We start from the raw sequence: 18,665 nt of genomic DNA, 5'->3' as shown, positions 1-18,665 counted from the left end.
TTGCAGACAGGTGCAATGGGACTCCCTCACCCCTCATGCTAGTCTTTCCAACTAACTAGCTGAGAAAGCTACCCATTTCACAGATATGCTATTTTATTTTTAAGTAGATAGCTCAGTATGGACAAAGAAAAGCATTTGAAGAACTCCTGGATTTGAAAGGAATAAATACAATAGCTAAGTAATCTGTCCAGGATCGACTATAATCAGGTTAATATAACATAATCAGAGACACAAAGATGAGCCAGTATATAGTAAAGGTTTGTTGCTCATATAATAAGAATAAACTAATGTTAGGGGGAAAACTGACTTTATAGTAAAATTCAAATATGTTCGTGACTACTACCCAAATAGCAAGCTGTTTTTAGCAGATCAAACTGATGCCTTGATTACTTTAATTGGAACCAATGGAAGTGCTATTATATACTCCTCTGCTTCCAGGGAATCTTCCAAGGTAAGTTCTCAAAGTAGTTGTGCTGAGATATTCAGAATGTAAAGCCAGTTAGACAGCTATTTATTATGTCTTTCTTGTTAATGTTTCTCTTGTTTCCAGTTCCTAATCAGTGACTTTATGTCTTCCTTGCCCATGGTTTTGTTTTCTGTTATCTATCTCCTGTGTGCTTCTTCTCCACCAGTTCCCTGAGGGACTGTGGTTCTAAACCTTTTTTTTTAACCTTTAAATTCCCTTCCCTTCTTAGATCTTTTCTTGCCTTGTTACTACCTTGAAAACTTTTTTTTCTCCCAAGAATCCCTACAGTTTTCACCAGTATTTTTACCTCTCTCTCCAAATACCAATCCTTAGACTTTTTTCCTTTAATTTCCTGAATTGGTAATACAATTGTAGTTTTCTTTTAAATCTTAATAACAAAATGTATTTTCTAGCCTCAAAATTATTTCTAGTGAGATTGAACAGTTATAACAGTTATTCCTGAGAAGTCTCAATCTTAGTCCCTTTCTCTTCTTCTGAAGGATGCTGCTTACTTTTTTCAAAACAAGCCGCCATCCTCTCCCTTTTCAATTGCTTATCTATCTAGGTATCTTTTTCTGACTCAAACCTGATAGGCAGCTGTAAGGGTAAAATGAGACATTTTCTTTGAGGAGGAGCTGCCTGCCTCACCTTCCCTCCTCAGGGTTTTAGGATAATCAAATCAAGAAACAAAATATCTTGCAATTACATGAAATGACAAAAACCTTCATTTTCATATAACGCCCTAGAAACAGGATTGTACAGTTTGTATAGTCAAACTTTAGAGTTAAGTACCACTTAATTCTAAAAGGATCTACTGTAAGTCTACTTCCCATTTTATAAAATGTATTGTTAAAAAAGAGACGACAGGCTCAAAATGGAGTCACTTGTGCTAAGCCCACAAGTGAGACAGTGACTAACCTAACTGCAGTTTCAGCCCCTCCCAGGAATGTACTCCTCCCCAGTCAGTCTGGGATCTCCTAGTCAGCATTAGAGAAGTAATCGACTTGGTAGACTCCTGTAGTCCCCAAAGGAAGGTTCCCCGGGCCTGAAACAATCAGCTCTCTGTTAGTGTCCTTGTCCCACCTCCTTCTGCCGATAAACGTCTTCCATTTTGTACAGCTCTTCAGAGCTTCTCTGTATTTGCTAGGGGAGATGCCACCTGACACATGAATCACTGAATATGGCCAATAAGACCTTTAAAATTTACTCAGTTGCATTTAGTTTTTTAACAGTATATGAAAATTTAAAAGTACAAAATTCAGGGGAGTACCTGATAATCTGACGGCATTACAGGCCCGCCTGAGTTTGTGCCTGAAGGCCCTAGCCGCGGTTTCTTGTTTGGAGGCACCTGATTAAGGCCGGAGTCCTGACTGTGCTGCAGCCCTGCTCCGGTGGCCCCGGGCCCCGCCCCGGCCCCTCCTGCAGTCCCGTTGGCCTGGGTGCTGTTCTGCTGCTGCGGGGCTGCCTGTGGAGGGGCTGCTGCCTGCTGCGGCGGGGCTGCGGGCTGCGGATGTTGGTTCTGCTGCTGTTGCTGATTCTTGTAGAGAGGAAAAAAAAGCAAGCTTGCTGTGGAACTAAATTACATCTTCCATGACACGATATGCACATGAGACTGCTGACCAACCTGGGGAGGGACCTCTGTGGGACACCAAAGTGACTGGAATGACCAGAGAATGGAGCAGCCAGGGAATACAGCAGCTCCAGAAGTCAAAGTACTGAGCCCCGAACAGGACCCGTTCTCTGAAGTTCATTTAGATTTGCACAGTAACCCTCCAAGTCAGTCACAGACATCCCACTGAAGAGCACAGGCACACAGGAAATAGCAACTCATTAAAACAGCTATAATAGTCTTTTCAATCAATTTGGAAAAGTAGGGCTGTGTGGGGAGGAGTCAACTGCAATCGAAGAATAGAGTGATGCTTTAAAAGCAGCCTGCATAAAGTGACAGCAATGACAGGAACAAACAAAAAGCAAGAATTAAGAATCAGGGAATAAAATAGGCAATAAAACAAATCAGGAAGTTCATTTATCTGTGAATGCATATTTCAAATCGCAAAGTACATCTACAATAAAGTAAATACATAATTAAATAAAAGGCAGTTAAATATATAGGAATTATTAAATTATCCATTCCTAAGTGCAGTATATACCTTGTCACCTTTCTCTTCAGGTTCATCTTCATTAAGGAATTCTCGTTTGGGGTATGGAATCTGGCAGCCAGCAAACACACTAAAAACCATGAAAAGAAAAAAGAATTCATGTCATGATGTAAAATCTACAATATCACTGACCTTGTTCATTTAAAATTCCACTATTTTTTCTTAAAAAAATTTTTTTTCTTAAAAAAAAATTCCACTTTTTTCCCCTACTCTTCATCTGTGGCTGGTTATGCCTCTCAACACAATTTAAGCAATAAGAACAGAACAATGTGTCATCTGAGTTTTACACGAATTGCCACTTTCAATGACAAATCTTAACTGTGGTTATAGCTAGTTGACATATATGACATAGAAATTTCTCCACACAAACTTCATCAGCACTAAAAACAACTGAATGTGTGTTTGCTTCAACAGTGAAAATAATTTTCTCAAGAAAAGCTGCACCTCTAATAAATCCAAGCACAATTTATATATGTGGGTGTAACCAGGATGGGGAAATGGAGGAGTCTGGTTGTACAGTAGAGTAGACACACAGAATTTTAAAATCTCAGTCCCCTACTGATTTGGTGTGAACTGTTCTGGCTGACCGACCTATAAAAGTCTCATCTGTTCTCAGCTTTAGTTTTCATCTGTAAAACGGATTAATGGGCATTCCTAAAATACTTGTTTTCATTCACACCTCTCTACAGCTTTGCCTGTTTCAAAATACAGGACCTCTCTCTTGACTAGTTTTTCTCTGCGGCAGTATTAACAAAGAAAGTAAAATACTTCAGTAACAAGTGCTTCTCTTGCTTTCAGCCACCATCCAACATCCTCAGCCTGGAGCAAAGCATACAGAAAAGGAAGGATACGTACTCTAATGTCGGCAAGGGGTCCTCCTGAAAATAGGGATCCTGCAGAGCCTGCTCTGAGGTAATTCTCTTGGTTGGATCCATAGTAAGGAGTTTCTGAAGCTTGAATAACACATAAGAAATTGACAGCACATGAAAAGTTTGTTTCCAAGTCAATGTTTTGACTTTTGTGTTAATGTCTAATAGAATATCAAATGCCATTTTGTATAGCTCACCACAATATTAATACACTAGACACATTTATGTGAGACTAGCAGAAATCATTAGCATTAGAGCCCTTTTAGAATTTAAATTTTTTTCTGCTGATAAACCACTGGACAAGGCTAAAAGTCAAGGGTGACATCTCAAAAGAGAAAGATTTAATTTTGCCCCAGCATCCACCAATTTCCTTTCTTTCTAAAGAGGAGGAAGAGCTGGGACAATTCCGTGGTAAGCAGGGTGGGGTGAGGGCTGTGCTAAAGGATCCAAGTTCCCAGTCTGGGAGAGAGGAACCTACCAAGAGGAACACTTTGCTGTCAGGCTTGACCTTGTGTTTCTCCATGTACTTTATGAGGCTACTGTTGGCGTACCTGTAGACATGAGAATCACACACTATTAAGAACACTCACACAATTTACAATTTTTAATGAAAAGTTCCAAGATTGGTTTTCCTATATGGTATGTGTTAAGTTAAGCCATTGTTTTTTCTGATTAAAAAGGAACACATAACCAAATGTTGGTAAATGTGTGAAGAAATAAGAATCGTTACACACAGCATGCAGGAGTTTATATTGTTACAATTACTTTGTAAGATAATGACTCATGAACTATAAGAGTTGAAAATGTGAGTATCCTGTGACCCAGCAATTCCTTTCCTAGGTACATACTCTATATCAGGATATCAACCCCTCAGGCTGAAGGGTGAGTAAATGGGTATTATTCATTTTATTATTCTAAATAGACTACATATTTTCATCATATGTATTCTTTCCTATATATGAAATACTTCAAATTAAAAAGGTCAAAAAATAGGTAATATATGTTCATGGTAGAAAATTTAGAGAATATAGAAAAGCATAAAGAAAAAAACTGAAATCACTCATAACCTAGCAGCAATAAAAAACACTGTCATCAAGATTTTGATAATTTTCTTTTGTCCTTTTTTCATGCATATAATACAAACACAGGCATTTTTGTCTTTATAAAATTAGAATCATACTATATAAATTGTGCTAACTTTTTTCACTTAATATTGTTTCATAAACATTTTTCCTTGCCAAATGCTCTTTAAACTTATTATTTGTACTGAATGTATATTTTCTACTGTTACTAATGATGTTTGTTTCACAACAGTTGTAAAAACGCAGGTTCTTGAAGGTCAATCTAGTACACATGTAGGGAGACAATACTGCATGGCAGGTGAGAATCAGAGACCCCTACCAGACCCTGGCACAATCATTTACCAATTGTGTGATCTTGGGCAGTTAGTTAACCTCTAGGAAAGCCTTAGGTGCCTCATCTTAGCTATGTGTGGCTGCTTTGACTGCCTTCTCAGGATAAATTCTTAGAATTATTAGGTCAAAGGGTATGTACATTTCAAAGCCTTCTTGCTACACAAACCTGGCCCTCAGACCAGAAGCATGGGCACCAGAGAGACTGCAGTAGGAATGCATGTACTCAGGCCCTATCCCAGATTCTGAATCACAATCCGCATTTTTAACAAGGTCTCCATGTGATTTGTAGGTACATTAAAGTTTGAGAAGCATTCATTCTCACCAGTAGCATATAAGTAAGCGTGCCCGTTTATTATATTACCCAACACTGGGTATTTTTATTTTAAAAAATCTTTGCCATGTATATTAATTTAACAATTATTTTCCTCCAATACCAGGAACATTTTTATTGGCAAGGTAGCCATTAAGTTTGGTAATGGAAAGAAACTTTAAAGTTTATGTAGAAATGGAGTCTGTCAACATGGCTTTAGTCTTTATGTTGAATCAACTGATTTCTTGGGTTAACTCCAGATTCTAGGTTATTTGTTTCTATCATAATATAAAAGGTCTTGAAGTTGAGAAATCCTATTGCTCAATTCCCATGTGGTTTCTTATTTTTCCTAGTATTAAAGCTAAGATAAATTCTTGTGTCAGTTTCTGAATTATCCTCTTCCAGATTTGCTACAGTTTAAGAGCTGAACAGTTTTCAAAGTGACTCAAACTTTTTATATACATTATAAAGCATTTTATCAGACATGTTTATTCAAACATTCAATTTTTAAAGTCAACTTACTTATTTCCTTTTAATTCTATTTTCACCTTGCCTTCTAATGAGCTAGTAAGAGTTGACAGCTAACATTGGAAAGATTACAGCAACTTCTGTTGTTATCCTTCACAATTCACTTTAAGGGTAATTTTTTTGGTTCTTTTTATCTAATATAAACAAGTTATTATTCGTTTACTTTTTATGTCATCTGATATAACATTTTCTGGAATTTTTTTCTTTATTATACTTTGACATATATGTATTGTATTAGATTTAGCTAATTTTTAATAAATTCCTTCTTGTCTTATGCATCAGTAGCCTGATTTTGCGTGGATAAAATTGTCTGCTTAGGAAGTATGGCTCTTATCTCTGAACTTTTCCTATTACCTTTCTAACTGAATTTTAGTTATCTTTTAAAATTTCTCTCCTTTTATCTCTGGTTATTGTAAATACTATCATTTTATGTAAAATTCTCCCTCTGGCCTTTAAATACTAAGATAAAATGTTAACTGCCTTCATTAATTTTCTCTATCTTTTATATTACTAGTGTATCTTCAATTACTTGAACCACTTTCTTTTTTTTTTTTTTGCAGTACGCGGGCCTCTCACTGTTGTGGCCTCTCCCGTTGCGGAGCACAGGCTCCGGACGCGCAGGCTCAGCGGCCATGGATCACGGGCCCAGCCACTCCGTGGCATGTGGGATCTTCCCGGACCGGGGCATGAACCCATGTCCCCTGCATCGGCAGGCAGACTCTCAACCACTGTGCCACCAGGGAAGCCCGAACCACTTTCATTTAATACCCATTTGACAAGTAACTAATGAGACTGCACTATGTACCAGGCCCTGGGGATACCTATAATGGTGTATAAAATAGGCACCATCCATATTCTAGAGGGAAAGACGGTAACTGTTCAAAAGCCAACTGCAGAGCAAAGTGATCAGTGCCAAGAGAAGCAGCACAGGATATGCTATGGGAGTACAGAGGGGAAGCACCTAACTAACTCAGACTAGGAGGTCAAGGGGAAATCTCGTCAGGATAGAAAGGATAAATAAAGGAGTTAATCAGATGAAATAGGTGGGAGGAGAGTATATCCCAGACTGAAGGAACAGCATGTGTAAAAATCCAGAGGTCAAAGAAAACTTAGGGGGTTTGAGGCTCTTAAAGAAATTCATGATGTCTAGGCTATAGAGTACAAAGTGGACAGAGGTTTAGGAGATGAACTTGGTGATGCAGAAGCCAAGGCTCTGTAAGCTATATTAAGAAATTGAGAGCAATGGTAAATTAAGAGCAACTTGAAGACTGACATGATCAAATGTGCTTCTGGCAATGACTGCAGTACAGACAGTGAGGTGGAGTGAAGACTGAAGGTAGAAATCACTTAGGAGGCCGCTGCAGGATTCCAGGCGAGAGACAGTGGTGGTCTGGCCTGCAACAGTGGAATGGTAGATGGAGAGAAATACAAAGATCCAAAGGATATTTAGAACAAAGAATTTACTAGATTTGCTAATTGTTTAGACACTGGGCGGTAAAATGGAAGACAGTGAGATAGAAGAAGGATCAGGGATATCTCTCAGGTCTTTGGCTTGAACAATCAGATGAATCATGGAGCTATTTCCTAAGATAAGAAATATAGTGGGAGGAGAGGTTTAGGAGGACAGATGATGAGTTCAGTTTTGGACATGTATTTTGAAGTATTTATGGGACATTCAAGTGGGGATTCCATAAGGCAATTAGATAAATGGGTCTGAAACTTGGGAAAGAGATCTAAGTAGGATGTATAAACTGGGAGCTATCAGCATAACTGATGGTACATTGTGGCCATCAAAATCATGGAGACTGCCTGGGGCAATGTCTAGAGTGAGAAGAGAGCCCAATTCAGACCCTTGAGCAATGTCAGGTCTCTCTTTAAGGGATGAAAAGAGGCAAGGACCCTACCAAGGACTGTAAAAGAGAGGCCCAAAATGATTAGTGCCATTCTCTGCTTCTCTTTATGATGTCTGCTTTTGTTCCTACAAGCCATCCTGTCCTGAAATTTTTCTGTTAAGTTGCCCAAGAGAGAACCTCTTCCATCTTTTCCTCTAGGTGTGCACATTTATAACAAACTCCTCTCACTTCTACTCAGCATACATGTCCCCACCAGTTTGTTTTACTCAAATCCCAGGCCATGTGTTCTTCCTCCTGCCACCCTTCCTGGTTGCCTAGCCCAGCATTTCAGTCACCAGTCATTAGTTAGATAAAGACAAAATCATAGTTGTGGCCTTGAACTGAGCCTTTATCAAGCTAAAACAGAAGAGACATTTAAACTATCCACTGACCCTTAAATTCTTAAAAGTTTTTAAATACTACAGCCTAAGCCTGGCATATATGTTAACAACATCTGGAATATCTTCTTTAAATCATAAACATAATTAATACACTAAAATCTAAGTTTCTGGTTGAAATAATCTCTATCTTTTTAAAAAAGGATTAATTTAAATATTCCCATTGAATATTACTTATACGTAACATGGAATTACTTACGTTGTTCTTCTAAAGTCTTTTTGAAGTGTGGGGTATTCTGGCATCTTTCTAATATCTTCCCAGTCTTTATCTTACAAAAAAATATTGAATATTGTTATAAAATAGTGTTACTTATCAAAAATCTAGTTATTTTAGCTTAAAAATATACATTAAAAATACTAAATATACATTAAAATATGCTTTTCAAAAAGAATGTTTTTGAAATATGACGCATTATTTTGAAATAAATAAATAAATTACCTGCAGGAAACCCCATGACACTAAATATCCGATCTAGTTGATCATGATGAAAGGGATTGCTTGTTTTTATATCTTCCTGACGACAGTGAAAAATAGGTTCTGAAGTCAACAATTCAGCAAATATGCAACCTATTGCCCATATGTCTATAAAGGAAGAAAAACAAACAAGTTTTTGCACACATTTATTATATTTCTTTGGTTATAATTTCTGGGTATAATCACAACCTACATATAAAAATACTTTTGGGGGTAGGGGGATGGACGAAATAGGTAAAAGGGATTAAGAGGTACAAACTTCCAGCTATAAAAAAGTCAGAGGGATGTAATGTACACATATGGAATACAGTCGATGATACTGTAACAACTTTGTATGGTGACAGATGGTAACTGGACTTATTGTGATTATTTTATAATGTATAAAAATATCAAATCACTATGTTGTACATGTTAAACTAATATAACATTGTATACCAAGTATAACTTTTATAAAGTAAAGAATCCCCAAAATAAAAAAATTTTTTAAACTTTTCAGTGAAGCAATACACAAAATACAATAAGTATATTAAGAAAACATATATATCACATGAAATAGCTGTATCATCACATAACATACTGAAAGCCAAATAAAATACATTTCCTTGTAAATTTCCTGATCAAGATAAGCTTGGGAAACTCAATTTAGCAAGCAATGAATTTACAGTTAGGCAAAAGCCTTTCAAACCACTATTAATAATTTAATCTCCAAAGGAGTCAACTGATAACCTACTACAAGGCATAATACTCAAGATCTGACAGACTGAAATAATATCATCATCAGGTGTGGTGATACATTTCTTTAAAGCAATCAAATGCATAATGACGGCAGAATTTCTGAGCTGTCAGTCTAGACAGACAGTACAGATCGCACAAGATGATTTGGAAAAACTCAACTTTTGTCTGAAAGACACCAACTTCAGTTTTTTCGACAAACAGTGAGCTCTAGAAGCTGATAAATACAAGTATATATAGACACTGCACGAAACCAGTAGAGATAGATGTGATCTGAACATATTCACTTAGATGGTGCCCCAACTCTCCAATGTGCCAAGATAAAATTAGGCATCTTTCAAAGTTTTATTAACTATTTCAAAGAACCAGTTATGGATTATCCTATTTGGATTTTATACATTGAAAGACTATAATATAGTTTTAATTTAGATTCTAAGAGTATAATGTTATATTCACAATGTTTTGCCAAATGTACATGTGAATTTTTGTAAGATGTATGTTCATACTCACCCACTTAAATAAATGCTGTTTAATAAGTATTTTTTTAAGTATTTTATTTATTTTTTTAAATAAATGCTGTTGAATAAGTATTTTTTTTAAAAAACAACACACAGGACTTCCCTGGTGGCACGGTGGTTAAGAATCCCCCTGCCACTGCAGGGGACACGGGTACGATTCCTGGTCCGGAAAGATCCCACATGCCGCAGAGCAACTAAGCCCATGCACCACAACTACTAAGCTTGCACTCTGGAGCCCGTGAGCCACAACTACGGAGCCCACGTGCCATAACTACTGACGCTCGTGCGCCTAGAGCCTGTGCTCCGCAACAAGACAAGCCACCACAATGAGAAGCCCTCGCACCACAACGAAGAGTAGCCCCCACTCGCCACAACTAGAGAAAGCCCGCAAGCAGCAACAAAGACCCAACGCAGCCAAAAATAAAATAAATAAATAAATTTATTTAAAAAAAAAAAAGGAGTGAATATGTGTGTATTTATTATGTCTGCTATGAATACATTTCAAGCCTAAAGATAACTAATGTGGGGATTACTCTTTCTTAGCTTTTTTCTTAACTTCTATCCAGAATAAGTAATTGGGACTTGACTAAAATTAGAAATTAGCAATTATGTTTTTATCTTTAATTCGTAAATCTTATTTTTACTGAGCAAGTAAGTCGCAAGCTGGTTAAAATTCAATTTCAGTTCTCTTTACCCTGAGGAAATAAGAAATATAGTTGGTTTCCAATTCATACCCAATTACCTTTATTTCCAAAAAAACACATCTATGTTTTATTCCAACAGTAGAGCAGTTAATCAGAAAATATTCATAAAACTATGCTTCTGAAAGTGTGGGGACCACATACAACAGAATCGCCAGTAGTACCTGTTAAACAGAGGCCTCACTACCATGGGTTTGCTAAGAATCTCAGAGTGAGACAGATTTTGGTGGGGCATCATTTAGTTTAACAAGGTTTTGGCTGAACCTGCCTTTTCTTACTGGAAATCTCCCTTCTAGACATAGACTGCATAGTGCTTGGTAAGAGCCCAATGCACGTGGGTGTCTGCTGTTGTCACATCCTGTACTCCCACCTTATGCCCTGGGTTATCTCACCATCAGTCCTGTTCTAAGGCACCACCTGTTGCTTCCAACTGACACTCCCCTTCTCTCTGGCTTTCATTTGGTTTCTTCCTATCCTCTGGTACCTTCTGAGATTGTCTAGATTTTACTGTTCTCAATAGAGAGACCTAATAACAGAAAAAGCAAACATAATTCTAAATGTCTCAAAAATATAGCCTCTCAGTAAAAGTCATTCATTGGAATGTAAATAGAGTCAGGGTCTGATTTTCACTCCTCATTCTAAGGACCGCTCTATCCCTTCCATTTGCTTTTTGTAGTTCTCCTTCATTCAAAGACAGCTGCCACTGTCCTTGGCAGACAGAGTGGCAGCCTCTGGTAAGGGGCCTTATTACTATAAGCTCAACTGCCAGGGGACAGGTCTAAGGTCAGTCTCACACTTCTCTACTATCAAACACAAACTGGTTTTCCTCACAGTGCTGTGGCTACTCATAGCCTTTTTCACTAATTTAACAAAATCCTTTAGCAGTATTTATGAAGAATTATAATATTCCACACTGTGCTAGTGTCTCAATCCCTAGACAAAGACAGTATAAATGTGTTCTGGGTATCTGAGTTTTGCAGAAATCAGACCTCCTGACGAATGAGGACATTACTATATTTTAATTTTTGTTTCCCTTTTTACCCATGAATAGGTTAATTATGAGTCTAATCTTTTCAAACGTGAGAACTTCATTTATAGTTCTTTGGCTGCCAGCAGGTTTTTCATAAGCTTAACAGAAAAAGGATTGAGCTGACTTGTCTATTTTTAATAATTTTATAGCTTAAGTGCCTTTATCAAATAGAACTCAACAAAAGCAGCTAAATGTAGTCAAAACAGTTATTAGTCTAATACAAGTAAACAGAAAATTCAAGAAAAGGAAAATTTAAAGAAACACACTTAGAGCAAATTTAAGTACCTTACAAACTAGCCCTTCACATTAACAGTACTATTTACTCCCTCCCTCCCCTCTCTTTTTACCTCCTTTAAAGCAATATCTAGGTCTGAGGACAGCTCTCTCTTCCTGACTCCCTCAATTAGCAGCTGGGACCGCTGAGGACACTGTAATGACAGGTAGCAAAATCTCTGATGCCTCTGTTCTGAAGGAGACTTAAAATCTTACAGAGTATGTTTATAACAGGTTTTCTTACTCAGTTTTTTCACTTGGTGAGATGGCAAGATGCTGAGCACAGCTAATCTACCCAGGCTCTATTTCCTACCTTAATGGAGAAACTGCCATTCTGAAAACTGTAATGGCAAGAGAGAAAGATTAGTCATATTGTTTCTTGCTTAGGAAAGGACTGACTGACTAACTTTTCCCCAAATAGAAGGGGCTCTCTCCAATAACTACACTACTCCCGTTTTTCTGTTTTTTTTCTTTTTGTGAAGAAAACAAGTCTAAACCTCCCTCCAGTCCTTCTGATTGATAGTAAGTAAAAAATAACATTTGCATGTTATTGTTTCTATAGCAACTCAACAAGATCAGATACTTCTATCCTCTGAAAGAAAATTTCTTTTTTTAAAGGAATCATATTCTCCTATACAGTTAAAAATCCAAATCTACCAGATTACAAAATCTGGGAATATAAACAACAGGACTTTTACAAAGAAATTTAAAGTGGTTTTTACAAAGCAGCTTTATTATTATACCATTTAGTATTTATGATAATGTAATATCATGATAATGATATGATAATGTAATACTTACCAACTATAAGTAAATCATTTTAGACTAACTTACCAATGGCCTTTGTATAATGCCTTGCACCAAGCAAAAGTTCTGGAGCCCGATACCAAAAAGTCACAACTACTGGATCCAAATCTGCTAGTGGCTTTAGAGGAGAATTGAATAATCTGGCAAAACCCATGTCAGCTAAAAAATAAAATAATAAGAAATCAGGTTGGCATGCTCTTATAACCATGCAAGGTTGATGACAATAGCCACTAACCTTATAAAGCAATCCTTTTTCCTCTCTTTTCAACCAGTGGTCTGTACCAGGCACCAAATCTCCCCTTCTGAGGTAGATACTACTATTGTGCCTATTTTACTGATGAAGAAACTGAGGCTTAGAGATATTCTGACTTGTCCAAGGTCATAGAACTAGTAACTACAGAGTCAGAATTAGAATCCAGGTCTGACTTCAGATTCCTGGCTTTCAGAGACAGAATAATATTCTTAAATATTTTAAAAATAGAAAATAGTCTAAAAGTTTCCATGATTGATTATGACTTCTGTATGCCTATATATTGAAAAAACCTGACTATATCTTAGTTCAGTGTGTGCTAGAGTTGGTTGGCTCTCATGGACCCAGCAGAGCCAATTCATACACATCTTTTGAACTCTGTTCAGTAACGTCATGTTTGTGGCTTGAAATTGGCTATGGTGGGAGTATTTACATCATGGAAAACAGCAAATGCTACAAATAGGGGTTTTTCCTCCCAGAGAGCCAGTTGTTGTATAGTTACCAGCACATCACATACATGGTTCCAAGAACATAGAACACATAAGAATGTTATAATTCAGCATTTAACAAAGGTCTATACCAAAGATAACTAAAATATTAGAGGTACACAAAAGTAGTAAAAAGACTATTACTATAATAAGGTATTGGTGACTAATTTTCTTAAGATTTCCTAAAGAATAAATACCTTATACCTATAAAGCACTTCAGAGTTTACAAATGATTTTCACATACATCATACATCACTTCGTCTAATCCTCATAAGAATGCTGGTTTAATAAGTACTGCCCTTGCCACACTTCTGTGATGAAGAATCTAAGGCCGAAAGCAGTTCAATGACTTGCCCAAAGTCACAGGGATAGGAAGTGAAAATGCCAGTACAAACAAAAAGCATGTTATAATTTAGCAGCTACATTCTTAACCATGGAACTGATATCCAATAGATTACACATATGATAACTGCATGTCACAAAGGCAAAAATCACAAAAATGATAAACCTCTATAATATGAAATATATACACAGTATATTTTGACTGTATAAGGGTCCCTAGTGTACTATACAATGCACAAATAGTACAGTAAAGTTTCAACTACAGAGTATCATTTAATCTAAAACCAATATACTTTGATATACATTAAATTTTTAATTTACAGTGATTTTGTTTCTTTAGAGTTTGAATAATTTACAAGACCTTCTGAGGATGCTTTGGAGGACCCAGGTCTTAAAAAATAAAGCTACCCAAGGATGCCTATGCTGATGCCTACACTTTCTTAAGCAAATTTCCCTATAGCAAACGCAGATATTCAAAACCATTCTACCAATATTACACCTACCTCAAAGCACTGCTCTATATATTTAGTAGATGCTGATTGTTGTTGATGGCAAAGTAATATGATGGAATACTCTTTCATACATTGAAAAGCATGCTATTTTTAAGTAAAGGCTAAAGCCAGTATTTCTCCCCTTATTCTCCACCTTCTAAGTTTTATATAAGCCACATCTATTCACTGAAAAATGAAATCAAGGCCAGACGAAACAATAAATATTCTTAAAAACAATTCCCATCTATTGTATGAACTTTAAAGGAGTTTCAAACCATTTTTCAAATAATTACTAATTTAGACAAAAGGTAATTAGCCTAAACATTCCTAACACCTATTTTCCTAAAGTTAGATATTAGTGAAATTGTTCAATTCAACAGACAGGGGTAGTAAAATTCTGGTGTGGGTGCTAATTAGACAGTATCAAATGATAGAAAAGCAGCAGAAGGCAATGTCTACTGCCAAGGAGCTTACATGAAGGTGAGATGACAAAATACATGGAGTAGATAAAAATATAAAGGATAAGTACTGTAAGACTAAAGGAGAGTTGCTGCTGGTTTCTACTAGACTTGAAGGCCCTTGAGGGAAGGGGTTATGTCTCCTTCACAGTTTTATCTGGAACAATGTCTGATAAACATTTGTAGGAGTGGACTAAATCGAAAGTGGAACTTGAGCTGGATTCTGAAGGATGGATCATTGTGAATGGTAAAGGCGGCGATGAGCATTTTAGGTAAGGCCTGGAAGTCTTCAGGTTGCTGGGGAGGGGAAGCCTCAGAGACAGGGAAGGGCACAGTATGTTTTCCATTTGACTATGCTTTCTTTCCCTTTCAGTCAAAAAAGAACGGTCATAAAGTGTGAAGCATAGACATCAGAGCATTACTGATTTTTTTAAAAAAGAATGTGCTATTAAAACAAAATTTAAAAACAATTTAATCAACTAGATTAATCGTTCACTAGACCTTTAATACCAATTACTGCTTACTTTTAACCCTGATTTTATCTTTAATCTTGGATGGAATTGTAATCCTAAAACTCTTAACAATAAGGCAATTAACTGGCCTGGCTAGAATACAGAATTTATGTTGAGGAGTAGTAGGGCTATTTGGGAGAATAAGGAGAAGACATTAAGTTTGGTGACTGGCATAAATGTGATGACTGGTACAGCATGGGAAAGTATAATATGATGATGACGAATTTGGTTTGAATTAATGCAATATAGGTTGCCAGCAGAACATCCAAATAGAGATAAACATTTCATCTAGGGTGAGAGAACAGAATCTGAGATGCAGATCTTAGAATCATTTTCATAGAACCCAAGCTTTTGAGGCCACAACTTATCAATTCCCTAAAGAAGTCATTGTGGAGGGAGGCCATGTCCCAAGCCAGTACCTAGCCTGTCTTGAAACAAAAGGGTAATAGGAATAAGAGGCAAAAATGAATAAAATACAGAAGTAACAGCAAAAGTAGTAGATAGAAAAACAGAATTACATGATGTCATATAGACCAAAGGAAAAGACGGTCACAAGGCCAGACTAGCCCGAAGAACAAATAACAAGACAGTAAAGGAAAACAACAACTAAACACAGGCCACTAGATTTGGTAAGACAGAGATCATAGATGGCCTTTTAGAGAGCAGTTTCAATAGAGGGGCAGAATTAAGACGTCAGATAATAACAAATTAGGGTAAGTGAAAACAATGCATAAACATCATGTATTTTAGAAGTAGAGGAACAAGGGGAAAAACTGAACAAATTGTAAAGAAAACAAAATGGATATGAGAAAATTTATGTTAAACTGGGGTGAGGACTATGGAGAACAGTATGGAGGTTCCTTAAAAAACTAAAAGTAGAACTACCATACGACCCAGCAATCCCACTACTGGGCATATACCCTGAGAAAACCATAATTCAAAAAGAGTCATGTACTACGTTCATTGCAGCACTATTTACAATAGCCAGGACACGGAAGCAACCTAAGTGTCCATCGACAGATGAGTGGATAAAGAAGATGTGGCACATATATACAATGGAATATTACTCAGCCATAAAAAGAAATGAAATTGAGTTATTTGTAGTGAGGTGGATGGACCTAGAGACTGTCATATAGAGTGATGTAAGTCAGAAAAACAAATACTGTATGCTAACATATATATATATATATATATATAGAATCTAAAAAAAAAAAGGTTCTGAAGAACCTAGGGGCAGGACAGGAATAAAGACACAGACATAGAGAATGGACTTGAGGACAGGGGGAGGGGGAAGGGTAAGTTGGGACGAAGTGAGAGAGTAGCACTGACACACACACACTACCAAATGTAAAATAGATAGCTAGTGGGAAGCAGCTGCATAGCACAGGGAGATCAGCTCGGTGCTTTGTGACCACCTAGAGGGGTGGGATAGGGAGGGTGGGAGGAGATGCAAGAGGGAGGGGATATGGGGATATATGTATGCATATAGCTGATTCACTTTGTTGTACAGCAGAAACTAACACAACACTGTAAAGCAATTATACTCCAATAAAGATGTTAAAAAAAATTGGGGTGAGGATTATGAATGTTTAAAGGTGAAGAGGAGAAACTTGAGAAGGAGAGAATGGAGATACTGTAATAAGAAGGGCTCAAGTACAGCAGGAAGATATTTAGAAGCTAGGAAGGACATCAGATAGGACTTAGGAGAAAGAGACACTCTTTCTCTGAGACTGTTTCAAAGGCAGAGCTGTGCTGACAAAAAGTGGTCAGTGAGGTCATACCAGATAACTCCGATATCACTAGGCAGCAGTGTTTGGAGGGAAAGAGACCCCAGACTTGGAATTCAAGTCCTTCCTTTGAAAGGCTGAGTAAGCTACAGTCTCTCTAAATCCAGCTTTCCTTATCTGCAGTATCTACCATAGAGGGTGGTTGTATAAAGCAAATGAGATAACGTTTGAAAGTATCTATCTTAGTGTCCCCCATAGAAGGACCATCCTTTATTTCCCTTTCACGAGGGTCTAGCAAAAACTAGGTACTCAGTAAATGCCTCCAAGTAAAAGTGTGAGAGTGAAACAGAAAAGTGAGGAGCGGGAGAAAGGGGATGGGAGGGAGGAAGGTGGAAAGGGAAGGAAAGCAGCCACCTGGTTCTTAACTAACAACAACAGAATTTTTTTATGACTCAATCTCAGTAAAGTCAGAGTAGAGGTTTGAAGAAAGAAATGTTGGTTTAGAACAGCTTCTTCAGGAACTGGGCTAGTGAATTAATTGAAGAAGTAGAAAACCAAGCAGCAGGGCACGCTTGGTTGAAGCAGGACAGAATGAATTTGTAGTATGTCAAGTTAGCACAGTTCCGCATCACTTCGAGCATGATATATTCTAACAGCAAAGAAAGCAGGTTGCTGAAACAAAATTTACTTTAAGATCTTTCTAAAAAGCATTGGACATTCAATAAATGTTAAGTTCTATTATAAGAAATTAGAACAAAGCATTTCTTAGCTCATTTTCTCCCCAAATATGTCATAGGTATAAATGATGCCAATTTCTTTCAGAACTTTCAAGTTGCAAAGAAAATTTTAATACAGAGACAAGACTTCTGCCAGTGCCTTAATCTAAGACTGGCAAGCAAGAGAGTCTATAAATATATACATTCATTTGGAAAAGATATGTTGGTACCTGGCACCAGGACATGTGGTGGAGGGAGGGGAGGGCGGGGGGAGGTATCTGTGAAGATCTGTATGTACTAGGTCAGGGTGGGAGGGATGTATTCCGGGAAACATTTGGTAAAGCTGAGACAAAAGTAAGATTCAGAGATTATGTTTAGGGTGACTGTGCAGGACAGTAATAGTAGCATAAACACATACTTGGGGTATTGTATGGGAATGAATTTTTTGCTTGCTTCAGCTTAGAATTATAGAACCTTATTTTGGGAATAAATCTGAGGGATTTTACAAACTATCTATCTACATTTCCCAACATCTTTTCTACAAATATTATGAGGAATTAATTTTTAAATTAACTACTTAAATAAGAGTATTAAAAAGGGAAACCATCTTTGCAGTCACTTCAGTTTCTTAGTAAATTATTTTAGAAATAATTACCTACCTATTTTGACTCTCCCCCTCTCAGGACCTTCTCCCATTACTAGGATATTTGCTGGTTTCTAGAAATAAAAATAGAGCATTCAAATTACTATATTTATTCTTTTGACATGCTCTAAAATGGAAAAAAGTTCTTATAATATGAAAATATCACTTTTGGATTTTCATCAAAACTATAATTGAATATCAAGTACCCTCTATAGAGTTAAAGCATTTGACATACTTGAAGTTAGTACTAACTTTCCAAAAACATCCTTGCTATAGAAACATCTTATTTTCAAAATCATATCATACAAAAAATCACAAAGGAATTAAAGCTGTCATTTCTATTTACCCCACAAAAGTAATGAGTAAGAATAATTCTTAAACCTGCACAAATTATAAGCTGTCCTATTGCTGCCCACAATAAAGGGCTTTTGTGGTTGAAAATTTTTACATAAAATTTCCAGCCAC

At 36.9% G+C, this 18,665-nt stretch overlaps 1 protein-coding gene across 2 annotated transcripts in view; it reads right to left on the bottom strand.

Annotated features, from left to right (window-relative positions):
- The window catches only part of CDK19 (cyclin dependent kinase 19), a 177,091-nt gene that overhangs the window by 2,638 nt on the left and 155,788 nt on the right, over positions 1–18,665 (bottom strand). Inside the window, exons 5-12 of one of the 2 annotated variants that reach the window (XM_065888713.1) lie at positions 18,217–18,274; positions 12,601–12,732; positions 8,477–8,620; positions 8,237–8,306; positions 3,973–4,045; positions 3,481–3,578; positions 2,617–2,695; positions 1,737–2,003 (exon numbers count right to left, since the gene is read on the bottom strand). In XM_065888713.1, the coding sequence (XP_065744785.1) occupies positions 1,737–2,003; positions 2,617–2,695; positions 3,481–3,578; positions 3,973–4,045; positions 8,237–8,306; positions 8,477–8,620; positions 12,601–12,732; positions 18,217–18,274 (921 nt within the window). The remainder of the gene's footprint in view (positions 1–1,736; positions 2,004–2,616; positions 2,696–3,480; positions 3,579–3,972; positions 4,046–8,236; positions 8,307–8,476; positions 8,621–12,600; positions 12,733–18,216; positions 18,275–18,665) is intronic. The other variant, XM_065888714.1, reaches the window with a different exon arrangement.

This window comes from Phocoena phocoena, chromosome 12 (assembly GCF_963924675.1).
Source record: "Phocoena phocoena chromosome 12, mPhoPho1.1, whole genome shotgun sequence".
NCBI lineage: Eukaryota > Metazoa > Chordata > Mammalia > Artiodactyla > Phocoenidae > Phocoena > Phocoena phocoena.
Note: the sequence above shows the minus strand (reverse complement) of the source record. Positions and strands in the feature narration are given on the sequence as shown.